Source organism: Stylophora pistillata, chromosome 7 (assembly GCF_964205215.1).
Source record: "Stylophora pistillata chromosome 7, jaStyPist1.2, whole genome shotgun sequence".
NCBI classification, from domain to species: Eukaryota; Metazoa; Cnidaria; class Anthozoa; order Scleractinia; family Pocilloporidae; genus Stylophora; species Stylophora pistillata.
In genome coordinates this window covers 788,556-809,378 of record NC_142525.1, presented here as the reverse complement: position 1 = coordinate 809,378, position 20,823 = coordinate 788,556, and the positions used below count along the sequence as shown (strand labels likewise).

At 39.2% G+C, this 20,823-nt stretch overlaps 3 protein-coding genes across 13 annotated transcripts in view; 2 read left to right on the top strand and 1 right to left on the bottom strand.

The window, feature by feature from the left end:
- LOC111328423 (DNA polymerase alpha catalytic subunit) overlaps window positions 1-20,823 on the bottom strand; it is a 40,413-nt gene that overhangs the window by 5,919 nt on the left and 13,671 nt on the right. For 10 of the 11 annotated variants that reach the window (XM_088728468.1, XM_088728472.1, XM_088728473.1 and 7 more), the window contains 22 exons: window positions 20,540-20,601; window positions 19,895-19,984; window positions 19,469-19,528; window positions 18,883-18,939; window positions 18,354-18,474; window positions 17,969-18,038; window positions 17,434-17,473; window positions 17,270-17,311; window positions 17,108-17,155; window positions 16,563-16,630; window positions 15,623-15,665; window positions 13,840-13,939; window positions 13,237-13,352; window positions 11,791-11,889; window positions 11,628-11,678; window positions 11,339-11,379; window positions 10,713-10,794; window positions 2,019-2,051; window positions 1,491-1,583; window positions 1,188-1,276; window positions 468-502; window positions 43-124 (listed from right to left, as the gene is read on the bottom strand). In XM_088728468.1, coding sequence (XP_088584594.1) covers window positions 43-124; window positions 468-502; window positions 1,188-1,276; window positions 1,491-1,583; window positions 2,019-2,051; window positions 10,713-10,794; window positions 11,339-11,379; window positions 11,628-11,678; window positions 11,791-11,889; window positions 13,237-13,352; window positions 13,840-13,939; window positions 15,623-15,665; window positions 16,563-16,630; window positions 17,108-17,155; window positions 17,270-17,311; window positions 17,434-17,473; window positions 17,969-18,038; window positions 18,354-18,474; window positions 18,883-18,939; window positions 19,469-19,528; window positions 19,895-19,984; window positions 20,540-20,601 — 1,522 coding nt within the window. The remainder of the gene's footprint in view (window positions 1-42; window positions 125-467; window positions 503-1,187; window positions 1,277-1,490; window positions 1,584-2,018; window positions 2,052-10,712; window positions 10,795-11,338; window positions 11,380-11,627; window positions 11,679-11,790; window positions 11,890-13,236; window positions 13,353-13,839; window positions 13,940-15,622; window positions 15,666-16,562; window positions 16,631-17,107; window positions 17,156-17,269; window positions 17,312-17,433; window positions 17,474-17,968; window positions 18,039-18,353; window positions 18,475-18,882; window positions 18,940-19,468; window positions 19,529-19,894; window positions 19,985-20,539; window positions 20,602-20,823) is intronic. The other variant, XM_088728470.1, reaches the window with a different exon arrangement.
- On the top strand, window positions 3,527-7,484 carry LOC111328424 (uncharacterized). The gene is made up of 3 exons (XM_022932852.2): window positions 3,527-3,984; window positions 5,087-5,551; window positions 6,216-7,484. Exons 1-3 carry the CDS (start codon window positions 3,906-3,908, stop codon window positions 6,491-6,493), a joined length of 822 nt encoding a protein of 273 aa, XP_022788587.2. The 5' UTR covers window positions 3,527-3,905; the 3' UTR covers window positions 6,494-7,484.
- On the top strand, window positions 8,048-10,100 carry LOC111328425 (neo-calmodulin). The gene is made up of 2 exons (XM_022932853.2): window positions 8,048-8,525; window positions 8,993-10,100. The coding sequence occupies exons 1-2, from the start codon at window positions 8,360-8,362 to the stop codon at window positions 9,286-9,288; spliced, it is 462 nt and encodes a 153-aa protein (XP_022788588.1). The 5' UTR covers window positions 8,048-8,359; the 3' UTR covers window positions 9,289-10,100.

Here is a 20,823-nt window from a genome sequence, read left to right as displayed (position 1 = left end):
AAATTGTTAGCTCGTTCATTTACCGACCATGGAGTTACTCACTTGCCAGAATCCTTGGCGAGATCGCACCAGTCCCTTCGCACAATGTCCAAACCTTTCATTTCCTTGACTTCGTTTAACGTTCCTAAAAGAATAATTTTGCGAAGTCGTGTCGTTTGAGTGGAAATTTAATACGATGTTGGCATAACCACAATTTGCCTGCCCACTCTCTCAGCAGAAGTTGGCCGAATGACATTACCCATCGCGAAAGTATCAAACTCTTGACATGACCTTATTCAAATATTCTAGGGGTAATAATTTAGGTGGGTTGGGTGCCAGGGCCCGTCCAAAGCAACCATTTTAAAGTCGAACTCTTGACCATACAACATTTCTTGCATTTTTTGTACTCCGCAATTTTGTGGTGGACAGTTCAAACAATTGTTCGTCTAGGATCTAAAAAACATTTTATCACTAAAAACCCGTCTTACCATCCTCATTCTCTGAAACACTGATGGCAGCGTACCTTTAGAGAGAGAACATAGGAATCAGAGCTTAAAGTGAAACACAGTTGTTCAATTTCTTCCCAAAGTGCTCGATGCCCCTACCTACTTGGATACATCAATCTATACTTTAGAGGCTCGTATATGGCAGAGAGAGACAGACCGATATACAGACAGACGGACGTACAGATAGAGGGACGAACAGACAGACAGACAGACAGACCGACCTTCAGGTAGACAGAAGACAGGCAGACAGACGGACCTTCAGGTAGACAGAGGACAGCCAGACAGACGGACTTTCAGGTAGACAGAGGACAGGCAGACAGACGGACCCTCAGGCAGACAAACGGACCTTCAGGTAGACAGACGGACCTTCAGGTAGACAGAGGACAGGCAGACAGATGGACCTTCAGGTAGACAGAGGACAGGCAGACAGACGGAGAGACAGAAAGACGAACAATCAAACAGACAGACAGAGAACAATAGACGGAAACACAGACAGACCAACAGACAGAAAGACAGACCGACAAACAGACATTCAGATATACAAATGGACGGGCGGACAGATAACCAGACGAACGCACGGGCTGACAGAGAAAAGAACACAAAGACAAACGAAAGGACTGACAGACAGACAAACAGACTGGGGAGAGCACGGGTGAACTGTACATGTTTCACTTAAAGAACTGATTTTGTCTCATTACTCACTTTTTCTTCTTTAGTAACAGCATGGACTTAAATATACCATCAATGTCAATCTCCAATAACCGGTAAAGCTTGTTGACCTCATTTTTCACCTTATAGGAAAACGAAAGTTTACAATAAAACATCGGTTGATAAAAGTTTTCACAACAAACTAGTTCCTGTGTTTTCACAAAAAACTACGCACTGTGTTGCCTGCTTCTCTCGTGACAGTCTCCCTTGCAAGTTGAGAAGTTTGTAAGTTCTCATTAGCTGTTTACAAGATAATGCATTGGTATTGTCTATAGATATTACACGTAAATCGCAAACCTTGTTTCCAATCTTGCGCACTTCAGCCAGATCTGTAGTATTTGTATTGATCATGATCGAGTCTGTGTCTCCGTAAATCACATCGAGACCCAACTGACAGAATAGGAAAAAAAGCAAATCAGTAATATTTAATTTTCTACTCTTCTGAGTGTCTGCGAGACTTTCAACTTACGAAGCTGCTTACAACAGAGAAAAACGTAGATCTTTTTGTGGGGGACAGTTAAATTCATTGCAAAATCGCATGTATCATTCACATCACCCTCGTATAAACAGTTCGTGCTTTGCACGAAATTCTGGGATCTCGTTTTCTTGCTTGGTGGCTTATTACCAACGACTTTCAAGCAATATGAATTGTTCCACAATTTCTCGACATTTTAAACCAAATTTTTCTTTCACTATGCCAGCAGCAGGTGCGTTTACTTGTCGTGAAATCATTCATATCAGTCTCTAACAAACATACAACAATGACAGCTCACAAATAAGGTTTGAAATGCTGTTACACCACATTTCTGCGCCAATATTGCTTACATTTTGAACCAGATCCTTAGTTTTAAGCAAAATCTGAAAGAGGAACAGAAGAAATGAAAATTTAAGCAAAGAAGATTTCTTCCTTAATCTCTTGACCCCTCACAGTATATGAATAGCATCCAATTTCTCCGTTCACTGCCAGCCCTGAATCGAAAATGTAAGGCCACGAAAATAAAGGGTACGATCATCACCTACTAAAGAAGCGCTTTTATCATTATAATAATAATATACGTTAATCGAGGCTCTCCCATATTGCCATAGGGGCTTTTCAGTCACAATGTAGTTTTTTTTCTTTTTCTTTCTTTTTTTTTTTTAAACTAAGTGCTTAAAAATCCCTACTGGCAGGAGGCGACCAATGCACCATTTACAGAGCGCAGCCGAGGAGTTGAACTCGGGGCAACCGAGAACAAATCCAGTGAGTGGCAGGGTGGAGGACTTGAACCCGGGACACCGGCTTTGAAGTCCACCACCCTAACCACACGCCGTCTCCATAATCTCCTTGTAAGCACCTGAGGAGCTGTGTAAAGAACAGTATGGAGAATAAACATACTAATAATTGGATGTGAAGGTTTAAGACGAGAGCTTAACGTGGGAGTGACCTGCAAGTAATTCTCCCCTATATCATTTTAAAATACATTTTAGAGCAAAAAGGAGACGAGGAGGATAAATATTGTTTCATTGAACACGAATTTCTCAAATCTTAAAATTACAAGAAATGTTTGTAAGACAGTGAGGAGAATCGATATCTGCATCTAGGGAGTAAGAGGATATTGGAAAGACTTTCCCTGACGTTCAACGAGCCTGCGAGTTCTGATAAAGGTCAGCGAAGTTGCAAATGAGGCCATATCACTGAGACGTAACTTCGATCGGACAAAACTGTCGTCGACACGACGACTTCTCGAGCTGTTTCCTCTGGTCTGATTGCATAATAAAATCGAAAAACACTCGGTGAAATTCTCGGTGAAGGTTCGATAACGTGTAGAGGGTTGTGAGGTTAAATTTTCGTTCCCTAAAAACAAACTGTTTCACGCCCTTCCGCAGACATATCACGCAACATAGAGCTAACGCTCGAAACGTCAGTTTGTTTAACTCTTTACGGTGGCCAATTTAAAATTTTAACTTTTAGTTGATAAGGCCAAATTACCTTGTTACCCCCCACCGATGCAGCACCACAGTTTCTTTAGAAACTTACCCCTTTGTTCATGTAATTACATGCCTAGCAACTCAAACAAAGCAAAAAACATACAAAGAAAGCCAGACGCTTTGAATGGATTAAACTTCCACAACGCCTTTTGTTTCGAGATATCATGTCAGGTTCTAAGATCGTGCTGTCATCCCAAACAAAGACTATTTACAGTTAGAAAGATCGACTGCCTCTTAATTTGCATCTGAAAAGATCATGAAACATCTAAGATCGATTAAACCATGAAATATTCTAAATTCAATAATTACTAAAAGATCCTCCATTATTGTAACAATAAGTTGTTTGAAAACTTCGGTATTAGGATGATTTCTTCCTTTTTGCGTAATCTAATCAAAATAATACAGAATGAAAGTCAAACGTGACAATAGTGGAATTTAGATGAGTCTTATCGCTTATAATTACACTGTACTTGCGCCGTCCACGCATATATTGGCGGCACTTTGAACGCTAATAACACGAGGATTAAATATTAAGCCAATACACGCAAATTACTAAATTTAGCCAAACGTGAACGAAAGAGGGGACCAGGATTAGAACGTATAACGCGCTTTTAAAACCACGTAGCGAAGACGTGTAAAGATGACCACGAGATAAACAAAATACTTGAAAAGGAGCAAAAGTCAAATGTAGAGTCTACGGAAAGAGGAAGATTTTGTCTCGTTTTGAAGCACTTCCAAGCTACGATGTTACGTCGCCGTTATACGTCGATCGCGGAAGAGCCCGAAGACGAAAAGAACACAGCGAGAGGGGCGGAAAGGGCCGGTAAGCCAATTTAGATCACAGCATGCGTTGAAAATAAACAAACACTAAATTTAAACTCGCCATAAATCAAGAACGCCCAATCATAGAAACGACTTTAAATTGTCCAGAGAGAACGATTTTCTCCGGCTCAAAACCTAACAACACTAACATCAAAAGATTACCAAGCTGTATTTGTTTTGTTGCTATGCAGGGATGGACATTTATAACATCAGAAATATATAAAAATAAAATGCGCATTTAAGAGTTACTACACTTAACTTCGCGCTTTTATGAACAGAAAGCTACTGTCTTAAAAGTTTTCGTACTTTATAAGAGTATTGTGTATCAACAGTGGAAATTCTAACTCCTCAAGCCGATGACAGACGCGAAAGGAAACAAAAAAATTAAATAGAAAAAAAAAACCAAACTTACTAAGTTATAGCTAAACTCTGAACATTGATCAACACGCCATTAGTTACGCTTGGACAGATTTCAAGATCTGTGTCTTTGGAAACAAACTTTTAAGTTCGTTAGACTCAAGACAGATTGGCGTTTTCGGTAATTTTCAGTCGATTCAACAACCGAAAACTAACAAACTATGTATTTCACATAACTGAGAGTTTTCAGATCATTTGCAGCGCATGGCATCTGATGGTATCAATTCCCCTAAGTCAAAACACTTAATTGCTATGCTTTTGTTTAAATTGTAAAGTTTGATACTATGTATAGACTCACTCAATTCAATGGAGATTGAAACTCCGTTTGTTCCAAGTGCGAAGGTATCTGGTTTTGGTAAAATTTTTACTATTGGGACAAGATTTCAACACGATCTACCAGTGATATAAAAGCTTTAACAAGATTTGACAATGAATTCACAAGTTGCATGTGTTGTAGCCTGCAAGGCAATCAAGCATGACATTTATAAAATGAACGACAGTCGCGCGGAATCACGCAGCGGGAAAAAATTAAGACACTTCTCTCCAACCCATTCTTTTTGGCTACTTTTGGCTCTATGAACTTGCTAAGTCCCACTACGTTGAAGGGAAACGAAAACACCGCATCAGTTTTAAGTCGAGAAGCTACAATAAGATTTTTCTATCTTTTCATTTTGTTTCCTTTACAGAGAGTGCTGCACTTTCAGTTGATGCAAGGACGAGCGAGGGAAAAAGTCCAAGCGGTAGCACTGAGAACGGCGAGTTGTTGAACCGGCTCGTGTCACTTAAAACTACTAAATCTTCGGCTTTGAGCGAGGACGAATCGGGAAGTGATCAGTATTCGATTTCTGACGACGAATACATCTTCGCCGATGACGAAGATAATGCGGACTTGAATGAACCTCCGGACAAAGACAAGCGTTTATCAGCTAAACAAAACCATAATGATGTCAAAAATGTGTCTAAAAAGGAAGAGGAGGCCTTAAAATCGTCAAAACTGACTCAGGATCAAATTCGTGAGGTCAAGGAAGCTTTTCATGTGTTTGACACCAATGGCGATGGTTGTATCACAGCAACTGAACTTAAGAAATTGGTAACCTCCCTCGGGTACAACATAACAGAGGCGGAACTCATGGATATGATGAACCAAATAGGTGAGAATGAAATATCCCAGGGGAAGAGGCCCCCCTGCACTGTGATTGGTCGAAGAAACTTGCGCCAATCAGATGCGACGAAGTTCTCCCGCGTATTCCCGCGCTTCACGTTTGCTTGTTTTGATATCAAGCTATCACTTCATTGGCCACTTTCAAGAATACCTTTTTTCACTTTGATTGGATGATGTGATTTGGTTTTAGTTCTACAGCACTCGGTTAGACTCACGGCCTTGAAATTTAGCTGATGAAATGACAATTAGTGTGGGCGGCACGCCAGGAATAGCCGGGGTATGAGTGGGGGTGAGATGACTATCAAGCGGGAGAATCCCAGGGATACCCCTCTGGGGGGCTGGAAGGGAGGTGTAAGGTCGAGCACTTTTTGCACATATTGTGAGTGTCGGGTATGAGGGAGCGAAGGAAACCAAATGGGTGTAGTGATGACCAAAGTGGATGTATCCGAGGGGGGTGGGGAGGTAGGGTAAACTTGTAGACGTGATGAAACAGATATATGAGATGACAACCAATAGGGACGATCGAGGGAGGGGGGAAGTCTCCCAGGAAAAGGTTGAATGGGGAGGGTGGGAAGGAAAATGTGGCCCCAAGATGCAAAAAGCTAATCAGTTGGTGAACAAAAGTAAGTTAAGTTTTTTCTTTTTTTTTTTAGATGCAGACGGAAATGGTGCGATCGACTTCCCCGAATTCCTCGCGCTGATGTCAAAAAACTTAGATGATTGCGATCCTGAAGACATTCTAAAAGAGTCCTTCAAGGTTTTCGACCGAGATGGCAGCGGTTTTATTGGAGTCTCTGAACTCGACCGAGTCTTCAAGCTTCTCGGTCAGGACTTTAAAGATTACGAAATCGAGGCTATGATAAAAGCCGCTGACGTCGATGGTGATGGACTCGTAGGCTACGACGATTTTATGAAGATGATGAATGTCTGACTGAAGGGTTTTTAGTTTCGTGTGATCAGAGATGATTTCTCCTAAGAAACCCGGTAGATTGCTACGAAGGCGAGTGGGGAAAATGACAAACAATCTTCACTAATATCTTACATCGATCTCGACCCGATTTTTTAAAATCAATGTCGTGAGAAAAGTGTAAAACTCGGAGAAAGTTGAGGTTAGACACTAAAATCTCTTCTTCAGAGATTGACTCTGTTTTCTCAACCAATCAGAGCGAAGTTAGCTAAAACTAAGCAATCCCAGATACTTTTGAAACTCGACAGTAAATTGCTTCACTTAACTGGCACAAGTGCGGGGTTTTTTTTTTAGTACTCAAGATGACAAAAAAGCTTCCGGGTATTTTCATTTTGGGCCATAAAGCTAAAACCTATTCTTTTCATTTGTTTAAACTGACATTTGTTCGGCCAATGCTAAAAGGCAAAAACTTCCTTGTATTTTCCCGTAAAATAAACAGCTGTTGATAAAACTCCCACGTAGAGTCATCCTAAATTGTCCCACTCACTCTTCAAGACTTCTGGGAGCCAGTGAGAATGCGGCAATTTAGCAAGCACGGCGCGGAGTTTTCCCACGAAACGGCCAGAACCCCGCTAGCTTGTCAAAGCCAACAAGCTGTTTTTTGCCTAACCGAATTCAAGTTTTCCTTTGACATTTCACACATCACCCTAAATATTGGAGAGTGGACAAAAAAGAGACATCTCATTTAAAATTGGCTCATAAAGGGAACAGACCAGCTTCTAAACTGCTTTTTTAATACTAAAATAAATATTTTGAACATTTTTGTCATTTTACCTGACATTAACCTGTGACAGGTTTGATGTGTGCAAGAGTTATGTGTCATCTTTCAGAATAATTTGCGCTTCAATCTGTACTTAGAATTGCTATCACTACAAAAACACTTGATATGAATAACGTAGTTTGAAATGTCAGATGACAATAAATATCAAGTAAATAAAACATACTAAAATTTGAAGTTGTCTTTGAGGGCATTTCGTGAGACAGAAATACCGGTATCGGGTTTCCAACGAAAAAACATTTCCGACTTTTTCGCCTTTTTAAAATACAGGTCTTACCTCTGACAACCAGAGCCAAATACTTTCATGGACAAGAAACTTTATTTTTATGTTCTTTTTTCGAGCAGCAAGGTTGGAATTTTAAAGCTTTTAAAATTGAATGGTTTTTCCGCGCAGGACCAACCATATCGCATCATAGAATTATGGAGTGGGTAGACTTTCAGGTTGAAAATGGGAATATAGAGATAAACAGGGGTTCTGACGTTTAAACAAAAAAATAAGCCATCGGTTTAAAGAGTGCTGAGGGACAAAAAAAATTCTTTACATAAAGAAATTACCCTTTTTTGAGCTGATAAATTGCCTTTTGATAAAAATGCAATTCACTTTGTCAACATATTAAGGTGAAGTCGGGACAATTTGCGCAAGACATGGAGTATCTGATATCGGTCTACGTGACTCTGTTAGAACTAATTATCTTTTGTTTTACCACAAGCTCTTTCTGGCTCACAGCCTTGATTTAATTTTTATGAGCTCTTTTAACAAAAGGAACTTAATGATGAAAGACAAAATCATCACTGTTAGACCTCCTTAGAGCGGCGAGTAATTATCTCCTTTAGTAAGACTACACGAAAATAAGTTGACCGAAGCCACGCTTTGTCTTCATAACAATAGTATAGCTCTTCAACACAATGTCTAGCTCGTTGAAAGCGTAAAACTTTGCTTTGCGAGCTAAACTAACCTTGTGGAAGAAAAAAAACTTTGGTTATGTGAACGACCACGAGTCATTACTTTCACGAAAAAATCTTGGCTTGCGATCCAGCTTGAGAATTTCAAAATGGCGGGCATTTCTCATCAAAAACAAGTTAATATGAGGGTCATCTTTCGCAATTACGACAAAGATTCGGACGGTTTTATATGTGTAAAGGACCTCACTAACGTCTTCAAGGAACTGGGCGAAGAAATAAGCGACGAGGAATTGAAGGAGTATATTCGAAACACAGGTATATTAAATATCCATGTTCAAAGTAATGCGCGACTGCAAAACTCTTAGAGTTGAGTGCATCTCATGACTTGAAGCTTCCATTGCAAATCGTATTAAAAACAGCAAAAATTGCAGTACTGCACGTTCTGAATGACTCGTAGGAAGCCCATATGCTAAGAGAAATTAGAAATTATGATGATGAATAAATTAGACAGTGTTTCTTTAGAAATTACACTTTTTATTCGCATGTCAGTTTTCCTCTTCGAAATCTTTTTATTTTTCGGCAAAAAGTGAACAAAAATTATTCTATGTCCTTCGCGGAATGTAAGAATAACTTGGGAATTGGCGCCTTGAAAGTTTGTGTTTAAAGAAACGTTGTGAATTAGTGCCATGTATCAAAACATTGTATGAATGAAACAGGAAACACTTCTACGGCACTTTGTTGTCTATTTTCCATTTCAAGACAATTCCTGATTCATTCTACAGGTTTGAATAACCGACCAAACACGACGGTTTCTTATGAGAAATTCCAGCAACTCTCACAACAGATTCTCCGCGAGACAAAGCGAGAGCGACGTTTGAAAAGAGTATTTCAAGAATTTGACGTAGAGAAGAAAGGCTACATCGAAGCTCAAGGAATAAAAAGAGTTCTTCGTAGGCTCAATATTGATCATACGGAGTCTGACATAGATTTAATGATCAAAATGGCGGACACGAAAGGAGACGGGAGAGTAGATTTCGACGAGTTTATTCAAATTTTTGGCGAGTCGGATTTCATGTAGAAATTCGGCCGTAACGAAGCCGAGTTCTCCTGTAGAAACTTAAAAAGGCCATCAAAACTTTACATACATTGGAAAAAAAATGCTTAATTTTGACGAGGGTTTGAAGGTAAGAAAGTTTAATCAAACTGATTCTTAAACTTTTTCAAGTATTTCATATTTCTATTCAGTTGAAAAATTAGTTCGAACGGGTCAAGATTAAAATACAGATCACAAAGATGAATTAAACATTAATAACAGCGACAGAACATCAATGTTTGCAAGAAACTGCATGACGGGTTATGTCTATGATAAATAAAGTTGTCCTTATTGACGAGGTACTAGTGCGCCAAATTCACTGACGCGGACCAAAAAAAAAAAAAAAGAATAATAGTAATAATAATAATAAAAACATATCCTTAATGTTAGTAAGAACTTTCAATAAAAGCTACAAAAAATTTCCTTACTTCAGTGTCAATTGCCTAACAAATTAGAAAAAAAAACTTAGCTCAAAATTAGCAAGTTAAGAACTATAGAAATTTCGATTTCGAATTGTCTGATAAAAGTTAGTAAAGCAAAGGTGCAAAATAATTTGGAAATACACCCGTGATGAGTAAAACTTTTTTTTTTTGGAATTTAATTGTCAACCACAATGTTTAGTTGATGAACTTAAAACAGCTGTTGCGATTTTCACAGAAATGACCACACCAACCTGATAAATAAGTAATGATAAACACTTCTTGAATTTTATTTCGACAAACAAAGAAAATCGAAGCCAAAAATGTCATTGTGGGTTTATTGGGAAAATGAAACTTCAATAAAAGGCTTTATCCTTATTTTTTTTTTCTGAATTATGGTTTAACTATCTAGACTTCACATCATACTCTTTTAAATAATTCTACAAAGAAACGGCGTGAAAATGAAATCATATAAACAATTCCAGTGAATATGATTTTGTGATCTGGAAATTCGGACGCAGCATCTTTGTTCGGGAAATAATGCGATAATGATAGTCGGTTATATCCGAAGTGCGCTGACTGGTATCCGAAATGCAACTGGATATTTCTTCCCATTACGAGAAAACGAGTTAGTTTAGAAAGAAAAGTCCTCGTCAAAAAAGCGCCTGCGCTTGCGGTTTGCAGCCGAAAAGATTGTTATCACCGAATGCAACAGCTTTGGAAAACTGACGATAAGGTTACAATAAGATCTTTTAGAGATATTTCCAGGAGAAGGAAAATTGAAAATCGGAACAGGTGGAAAACTGCCACGTTGCCGTGTTATCGCCATACTATCGCGCTATCACGCTACCGTACTACTGTACAGTTACGCTGTTGTCATACCATGCTATTGCCCCGTCACGCTATCATGCTATCGCACAGTTACGCTGTTGTCGTACCATGGTATTGCCCCGTCACGCTACCGCACTGCCATATTGTCAAACTGCTCACCTCTCTTCCCTTGCTTGTAACGAGGGCAGCCAGTGGCTTGGCATAAAAGCGTGAATGAGAGAATCCTAAGCAGCCATACATGCTACAATAGAAAGAAAATAAGAAAAGCATCGAATTACTAATGAGATATTTCAAACACACATAAAGCGACAAGCTCAGTGAAATGTCGATGTCACGGAAATGCGTGACTATTACGTGAATTATGAGCACGCCACATTTCTTCCACAAGAAACACAGCGGTCAGACGTCTGCGCATGTCCGAACATTGAACGATTACGTGTACTCAGAGGCGAACCGACGAAGTGTTAATTAAAAGCGTAGAACATTTTTGCTACAGCTCGAAACAAAATAGATATCAATACGATACCCGTAAGTAAATAAACTTTGTACTCGAAAAGTTTCCAATTTTCATATTCCCAACTTTTGCTTCCTATTCAGATTTCTACGAACAATTCCACTGTTTGCGTATTTGGCGTAAGTGTTTGTTTCTTATGTTTTCTTGTTAAATTTTACGCGGGAAATTGATGCGCTGCCGGAAAGTATTGATCCACTTAAGCATGCCAAACGCAGTTTGGCCGCTGTGCTTCCCTGGATGAAGCGACCGCGGAGGAGTCAGATAAACATACCTGTTTGCAGTGAGCTTTAACGCCTTTTGTCTGATATCATACTAAGAAAAAAAGAAAGGATAAAACACTGAATTATGTTAGAAAAAGACACCTTTTAAAATCCTCACACCATGCTCTTGAAAGTAAAATCGTACGAGGACTGAAGGTTTTTTCGAGTTGCGATAACTGCTCAACTACCCGAAAAGGTGGCTGACTTTATGTAAAACACCCTGAGGTTTAAGACTAATCACAGAGAAAGACAGGAAGTAAAGCGAAATCTCTGCAAGGCCCGGATTACTACAATACTGACCTGGAGATACTGATCTGAATCCCGAGCACAAGTTTTCATCATTCCTTTGACCTTGTGAGAAAAGTGAATGCTTATGGTAAGCAGTTAAGTTACCTTGTGTGAAACTTTGCATGCGCAAGCGCACGTTCTTTCAGTCACCAACCAACCTGAGATGGGAACAAACCTGTTTCCTTCGTTCCACCAATTTCCTGATCTCAGTAGGCAGAATGCCAGGTTCTAAGTCGGGATCAGGTAACTCGACCATTTCATCATCCTCCGCTTGCTGAGGAAATAAGAACAAGAAACAACTTTAACATAAATTTAATTGTATATGAGAACGATCCTTCGCAGTAAAGCACTATTTGAGCAATAGTGAAAATCAGACCTGAAAAAAAAAAAAAAATTTCAGGCCTGTACGGGACTCGAACCACTGACCTCTGCGATACTAGTGCAGCGCTCTACCAATTGAGCTAACAAGCCAACTGGGAGCAGGCCATCAAATTAATTCGATATAAACCCGTAGATGATAAATCAAACAACAACAAACATATGAAACATATGTGTGAACTGCGGTTATGAGACGTATATGAGAACGATCCTTCGCAGTAAAGCACTATTTGAGCAATAGTGAAAATCAGACCTGAAAAAAATTTCAGGCCTGTACGGGACTCGAACCACTGACCTCTGCGATACTAGTGCAGCGCTCTACCAATTGAGCTAACAAGCCAACTGGGAGCAGGCCATCAAATTAATTCGATATAAACCCGTAGATGATAAATCAAACAATAACCGCAGTTCACACATATGTTTCATATGTTTGTTGTTGTTTGATTTATCATCTACGGGTTTATATCGAATTAATTTGATGGCCTGCTCCCTGTTGGCTTGTTAGCTCAATTGGTAGAGCGCTGCACTAGTATCGCAGAGGTCAGTGGTTCGAGTCCCGTACAGGCCTGAAATTTTTTTCAGGTCTGATTTTCACTATTGCTCAAATAGTGCTTTACTGCGAAGGATCGTTCTCATATACGTCTCATAACCGCAGTTCACACATATGTTTGTTGTTGTTTGATAAATTTAATTGTAAAATGATATGGTCTAGACTAAGGAAGCCCTAAAAACTGACAAGAACAATCTTTGACTGAAAGATAGTGTAAAAAATCCAATAGCGAAAAAAGACGCTAGAGTCCAGACCTCGTTGAAATATGTCTTGACAAAATATGTGTTAAAACAACTAAATCAGTGGGATTCAATTAAAAATAAGAAAGTTCTTAAAAATTCCAAACTGAGGAATAACAAATTGGCTTGAACGAAAACTCAAAAAACAAACAAAAAAAAACTAACTCCGTAAAACAAAGAACAAAAGATGCAAGAAAAATCTCAAAAAAGGTCAATTTTTAATGTCAAGGTTAAAGTTCGTTGACGTGATTGGCTAATTCTTAAAATGGCGCGTGAATACAAAAATAATACAAAGGGGGGAGAGGAAGTGGAGAATTGAAAATTAAAATTTAAATACGAAAGAGAATTTCTACATATAGTGTTCGACGAAATACTTAGCAAAACTTGGTAAGCATCAATTCATAGGCATAATTCAACAAATGAAGATGAAGCGATCACACTGAATGCAACTCACCCCTTTGGATTTGAAGCTTGTTCTGTTGATTGTTGTAAAGCAAATGTTGTATTCCTGTATGATCGACGGGTATAAACTGTTGAAATCCAACAACAGGATATGCTTGTCGTAGAAACCTAGAAGAAAAGTAGAAAAGGAGTGGGTTTGGAATGAGTGTTGTATAACTAAAACCAAAGTTATTATTTTTGTATTTAAGCGCGCGTGATTTTACAAATTAACCAATCATGTCAAAGAACTTTAACTTTGACATTGAAACTGACGCGGTCATTTCGCGCGTATCTTGCATTTTTTTATTAAATTTTTTTATGGAGTTAGTTTGGTTGCCGTTTTTCGAGTCTTCGTTCTCGCCGAATGTTCTAGCTTTTTTAACCGGTTAATACATATTTTTACGGAGTTTGGACTCTAGCAAACTCATGTTTTTGCTGTTAGATTTTTTTACAAAAGGTTTAAAAAAAAAATAGCCATTGAGAACTTGATATATGAAAACACAAGCAAACTGCACGTAGCGCGTGAAAACGCTAGTGACCACACCGCAAGTGATTTACTTTAGCATCTAAATGGTTTTCTAGACCAATCACAGTACAGAGAAAAAAGATTAGATACCTTTCTTAGGGTCTAGTACCAGTCCTCCAGCATACGCTGGTTTTCTTCGTCCTTTCTTGGAACTCGAAGGTTGCTCGTCTTCATCGTGGTCTGCCTCGACCTGAGAACGAGGATAACAAGAAGCTTTTTAAGAAGTTGAACCTTTAACAGAAACATGACATAGGAAAAAAAAAACAATTTCTTTGAGGATCTGTAACCTAGCGAGTTACATCGGATACTATACCACTGAGCTACAGAGAATTTTGTGGCGAGGACATTAATAGAGTTATTTGTAATACGTGCTATTGCTATGACCACAATGAGAGATTGTACTCTAGAAACTTACGTAGAAATCTGGTCTCTTAAGAGCGCTTTTCGATTGATTGTCGTAAAAACAAAATGAAATGAAATACATATATCTTCTTAGACGTTTTGTTGTGTAGTATCGCTGAGTATTTTTACGAGTTGTGCCGTATTTTGACGAGCCCGTAGGGCGAGTCAAAATACAAATAACGAGTAAAAATGCTCAGCGATACTACACAACAAAACGTCTAATAAGTTATTTATTATCCAACACGCCAAACTGTTATTGCAGTGCGGGCGAATTTCACGGATGTTTATTTACGGGGATTGCGTGACAGAAGTATTGCAAGCGAAACGGAATTGGCGCGTTGTTTGTGCTGCTGTTTCAATTTTCTTCATTAAATGAAGAAATTTTCTGGTCGTCAAGCTGTTTTTCTTCGTTCGATTCATCTAATGAACTTGGATCTATATTTGCCAGCCATTCTGACTCTTCGTCGTCAGAAATATGATTCAAATTGTCCGCCATTTGTTTTTTTTTTTTTCGTAACTACAATCCAATTCTTCGCTTGCGCGATGCGAGAAAACCTGTTTAACCGGTACTACAATAGACGAGTACAAATACCGCGTGATATTTGTACTCGTCTATGGCGTTATTTGTACTCGTCTAGGTATAGTTGGATAATAAAACGGCCTATCAGTGAAACGTAAATTACCCCGAAGAGCCATTGAGAACTCAAAGCTAAAAGCAAGTAAACTGCCTAAGGCGCGGGAAAACGCGAGAAAACGCGGGTGATCAAATCGTGATTGGTTTTAACTCTACATCTGATTGATTGAGAGGTTAGCGTGAGGCCCAATCACAGAGCGACGTAAAGCAAAACCAATACAATCACAGATTACTTCCGACACTTAATTGAAAATTGCTTAAAAAGCAATTGTTTAAACACGAAGACGCGCTATAAAAGGAGCCTTAGGTCCCACTGGACCATTTGTCAATCAACCGTCGTGTGATGTAGAACTCTTAAGAGTCAAGTCAGCTTGAGCTACAGCTACTCCAAAGCAGTGAACAGCGGGCGCATTCCTCAAAATTGTTTTATGTCTTCGTCACAATACAAGAATTTTTGACATTTGTATTTCCTTTCTCCAATGGAAACTGTCTTTATTTGTGGTGGTAGATTTGAGATCGAAGTAGGAAGTTCGCACGTTACCTCATGCCACCATGCTGGTGGAAGTAAACAATAGATATCTCATTAGCTCCTTTTGTTCGTCTACCAGCATTTAAATTTCACCCGCACACGTTAACGGTGAGTGACAAATGAGCCCAGGTCTTCCCAGGGAAGACTTCCTTATATAGCGCGCCTTCGTGTTTAAAACACATCACACTATTATCGAGTTAAACTTCTGGAGGAAACAGAAATTCAGGAATAAATGGCTGGAGGAAAGAAATATCGAGAGAGGAAAAGAGGAACCTCGAGTAAACAAGCAAAAACAAAAATATTTATACCACTTGTTTCTTGCCGTAACTTTTATCTGGACAGATAAAATTCCTAAATAAAACAAATAAATAATATAGTCACTGTTAACAATACTTGAAATTTCGTAATAAAGAGAAATACATTTCTGTACGGAGGCCAAAGTAGGTGATTAAAGTAAGTTGATGGATGCATAAGGAAACAAGAAATCGGCTGTTTTGTTCCCCGCAAAGCTGTTCGTTCGAACACTTGCTCTTCGCCATTAAGGCCCAGCCTCTAAACAAGCCCTCATCGTTATCGAAGCAGGACGCACGCGTTTCTCCGCCCATTCGAGGACTGGAGACAAGTTGGTGAAAGATTTGCCGGGGGTCTGGCACTGATATTCATCATCGGTGCTAGACCCTTTGCAGACCTTTCACCGACTCTCGCCGAGGCCTCGTGTTTTCCCGCGAGCGATGAAAAGAAACACTCCTGCCGAAGCGCTACAGGTGCTAATGACGAGGGCTTGCTTGCAGGCTAGCGAAGGCTAACACCTACAATAACCATGTTCTAAATTTGCAACAATGAACAATCAAATGAATTTCAAAGCTATCTTCGCAGTTCTGAACACTACTTGAGCAGAAGTGAAAATAGGCCTAAAAAATTCAGTCCTGTACGGGATTTGAACCCCTGGCCTTTACGAAACCGGTGTAGTGCTCTACTTACTGAGCTACAAGCCATGGTTCGCAATAAGCCCATGAAGTGATAAATGACTTGATCCCCAGTTCACATACACAATTTTCGTACATTCACAGTCATTTAATGAACAATCAGACACAACACTTTGGTGTTGTGATAAAGATGTTGAAAAACAGTTCACAGGGTTTGGGGAAAAAGGGAGAAAAAAAATTGATTTGAAATCTCGGTTGAGACGAACTCTTACCCCTCCCCCCCTTGCAGAAAGAAACGGCCAAAAGAATTGACAAGTCTTACTTTTCGTTGAAGGCGTGAAGCAAAAGAAATTCATTTCTCTCTGACCGGCCACCAAGAAGCGTTCGAGCCTGAAAAACGAAGAACAAAATATTTAGCTACTGCTGTGCGTCAATTTCGGGGCTTAAGCACAAAAGCAATGAATGTTTAACGTTTGAATTTCATTTAAAGCGTCTTAGCGCATGGGTCGGTTGGAACATGCCGCGACGAGATCTTAAATGAGAAAAGGTCACAATAACGTTTCTATGGAGACAAGCCTCGAATTCAAGTTGCGCGCGCTACACAGGTAGACGCGTCTCGCTTCCTTACAAATGGTTTCACGAACGCAACAATCTGTATAAGCATCACACAAGAATATCTAGGTCAACTTTCTTGGCCATTCCCATAAAAAAAGACGTGAAAAGCCCGGAAATTTGAATGCTTGAGGATGATCTAGTGATGAGAAACAATGCAGTGAATTTTCCAAATTGAAAGAGTGATAATAGAAACTCTCAAACGCTAAATGTAAAAGATAATAGTTAGGAGCAACAACTGATGAACATGCTTACCATAACATTTCCAGCAATGTTTGTTATCTGCAAAGCCAGGGGCAAAACCTTGAGAAAAAATAAAAAAATCAACGTTAAAAACCTGCGTACATTTAAACTTGCAACATTGAAGGAAACAAAGTTTTTATAAAGAGCAACAAAAAAAGTGTAGAAAATACTTACGTTTAAATCATACATGATCCTTAAGATTAACAATGCATCCATCTGTAGGCAAACAAAGAGTAGATTGGTATATTGTCAAATTTGTCTGCCGCCTCTAACGGGGAGATTTGAGCAAAACTACTCAGAAGTTGTTCATCGCGATAAGAATGAAAGAGGCTACCTACCGAGGTGAGTTCAAACATATGAAGCAGTTCCCGCGTGGAGCTGTAAAATTCACGAAAAAAAAAAAAAGAAACGAAAAATGAAACTTAATAAGTTCCCATTTACAGGATATTCATTTTGGATTTGAGAAGTGAAATGTAAAACCTACACACGGGCTATGCGGCCCACAATGTAGAAGCTAATCCCGGTTTGGGTAGCATAAAGCAAAAAAGGATTAATATTACTCCCAGGACAGCATGAACAGACTATAATAGTACTCCCTCTGAAAGGAAAGCAAGTCTATCTCAGGTTAACGCCAAGCGTTTATTTACTGGAACCCATTTTTACTCCTGGATGGAGAGAGGCACTGTGCGAGTGAAGTACCCTGCCTGACAACAAAACTCAATGAATTCGAAGTGGCCAGAGCTTCAACCCAGACTTCCTGATCTGGGGTTCAGCTCGCAAAGGACTGGGCCCTAAAATTTGTACAAAGTCAAAGTTTACTTTGACTTCGTTTTGTAGGAAAAAGGGAAAGTGGGGGGGGGGGGGGGAACTCACTTGTATTTGTTTGGTATTTCATCTTGATCAAACTCTTCTCTTCTTGCTTGAAGAACAGCCCACGATAATGCTAGAAAGTTGAAAATAAACGAGCGTTTAATTTTACGTTTTAGCAAATATTTTAATCAAACTTTTACGTAAAGTATAAATGTACGCTACAACGCTATTTTTTCGTGTTTTTCTATTTGTTGTGCTGTGCAAAGTGGTTTTGACTTTACAGTCCGTTGATAAAACTGTGGTGTGCGACCACTTAAATAGCGACATCAAAGCCCAGGCACTTTTAGTTTCGATTTTCGTAAAACCTAACTTAAACCTTTACAATTTCGACTCTGTGCTAGTAATGGGAAAGTTAACATGGAGAAGTTGGTATATCATGGCGGCAAACCTGTCAAATCATAGCTCTTGCATCGTATGAGTTCTTTTGACGAGATCTTCACATCGCACACCATCCGTCCACAAGTTACGGAACGATCTAGAAGACTGCTGTTTCTGCCTGGTCCACCATTCTGTCACAAACGTTGGAAATTAACTCAAGTAACGATGTACATAAGGAATTTAATAACTTAATTTAAAGCTCTTTCCATTACAGTATCATGTTGCAGCTGATACATCAGCGATAAACTTAGCGGCATCATAATTTTGAAACGGCTATATTTTATTGGTTGCGATTCACTAAACAGGAAGGGATCACCTCAAAAGGCAAAATCCAGAAAAAAATTTGTTAAAGATTTTTCGAGACCGTTCCAAAAAAGAGGTTTAACGCGATTTCCCCATGACAATAGCGTGCTAACGGCGATTGCTATGCTACGCCCACTATATCAAATATCAAAACCTAGGTCAAGAATTTGAACTTAAAAGTGGAGAGTTAGTTTTTTTGTGCGCTCTGAATATAAAGATGAGAACGAGACACTTACAGAAAGCTTGGGCATAACGCTTCTCTTCAGTCGTCCAAGGCGAGACCAATGGGGAATCTAGAGAAAAATCATACATTAACCGAATTCAGTTTTAATTCTAAAAAATCTTAATAGACGTTCTGACATTATGTGCAACATCATCGCGAAACGAAAGATAACCACAGATTTCAGGATAGGAAAGAACTGACCCTATGCACTGAGCCTAGAAACATTATACACATATGTTATTGACCGAACATGTGGTCAAGATCACAAGATACTGAGTATTAAGTTTTGTTTTCTTTTTTCATTTTTCTATGATACGTAAAAAGATTAAAAACGCTAAAATCTGGTCGACGAACGAAATTGGTCATTAATAGCTTTTTCGTATGGCAAAAGGACTTGGCTTTTGCAGGGGCAGCAGGCAATAACGAACAAGAGCGGATCAGAATGAAGGATTCCCATCATCTTGGCCGTTTGCAGATCCAACTGTATAGTAATGAGGTATACTGCTCTTCCCCAAGGACTGGAGGGTTTTGGAATGAATCATCCTTTTGTTTTGCTAACGCGCTGTTCAGAAGTGGATTGTTTAAGCTGTAATGTTCACCTTACAAGCACTGATTCTGTGCAACAGAAGATCGAGATCAAAGCCGTAGATATCATGACCCTTAAGCAAAAAAAGAAAAAAAAAGAAAAAAAGACAGGAAAAATGAGTGGTAGAATTAATGATGAAGACATTTTTTCGACTCAAACAACAAGAATCCATTTATAAGTAAAGGCGCCATGATTCTGACCTCACACTGCCTGTTCGCTAAAAATTAAATCAATATTCCGGGTTATTATAGCTACTTCAACAATGAAAATTCCGAATGGATGCGACTATATACATTTGAATTTGAAATTTGTGTGCGCTAGAGCTGAATATCGAGTAAATTCTAAAACTACATTACTATAATGTCAGTTAAACATTCTCCTTTTGCAAACTGGTGTAACATCACTTTGAAAAAACACTTCAAACATAAAGGTCGCATACCACAAGTACATCCGGGTCAATTCGGTGCATCTTGGCCATGAAGAGTCCTAAAAGAGCCCTCTCTGATGTCGTAATCTCCATGTTTATTTGCTAATGAGATAACGATTAGAAATTAAAGAGAACTGCCTATAGATTGCTCGTCGAGTTTGCATAGATGTCAAATCCTGCCAATTACCGAGCCGCGCGCCCCACCCCCCTCTCCGAGGAAACCTTCCTCTGCACTGTCCCCTCTCCCGTCAGGGAAGATGCCTCACATCTATTGTCTTGCGATCAAACCGTTGCTTTTATGCTGCAAGAGCTTAGTTTCCTTCATTTGACACACACTACGCACATGAGGTGGGAAGAGCATAGAAACCTAAACGATTTTAGATTTTTAAAAAATACAGATTTAATATGTCACGTTTTTTGGATGGAACTGATCAAAGTTGCGGTCATGGGAGACGCGCGATAAAGTACAAGAACTTGACTGGGGCGGTTGACTTTCCCGCCATATTTTGCCCGCCCGCGTTCTTGCTTGTCTTCGCTGAACGTGACTCTGGCACTTCTACCTGAGTGGTTTGGTGACCTGTAGCACAGGCTAAGTAACTTTTATCTGGAATTCGTGAATGATCGGGTAGAGTTGGCAAGTATTTTTTGTTTTTTTACCTTCTTTTTGACAGCATCTCTAAAGTCGTAAGGATACATCTGATCGTTGGGTTTACTTACAGCTAAAACAGAAAAGTAAAAGATATGCAGCTGTGATTGTATCGAATAAGACGTCTCAAAAAAGTCGTGAAAACCTGACATGGAATCATGAAACAGAACCATGATAGAAAGACCAAAATCGGAGGACGCCGTCTTAAATCGGGCAGACCCGAAATGTTACCCAAATCTGATTTACGCGAAAATTGAATGGGTTGTGGATTTAAACTCTCATTCTGCAATCAAAT

Excerpts from the sequence above, each read along its gene's own strand:
- LOC111328424 (XM_022932852.2), top strand. The coding sequence starts at position 3,906 with ATGTTACGTCGCCGTTATACGTCGATCGCGGAAGAGCCCGAAGACGAA. Across the intron at positions 3,985-5,086 it reads GAGAGGGGCGGAAAGGGCCG|AGAGTGCTGCACTTTCAGTT; the intron begins GTAAGCCAATTT and ends TTTCCTTTACAG. Across the intron at positions 5,552-6,215 it reads GGATATGATGAACCAAATAG|ATGCAGACGGAAATGGTGCG; the intron begins GTGAGAATGAAA and ends TTTTTTTTTTAG.
- LOC111328425 (XM_022932853.2), top strand. The coding sequence starts at position 8,360 with ATGGCGGGCATTTCTCATCAAAAACAAGTTAATATGAGGGTCATCTTT. Across the intron at positions 8,526-8,992 it reads GGAGTATATTCGAAACACAG|GTTTGAATAACCGACCAAAC; the intron begins GTATATTAAATA and ends TTCATTCTACAG.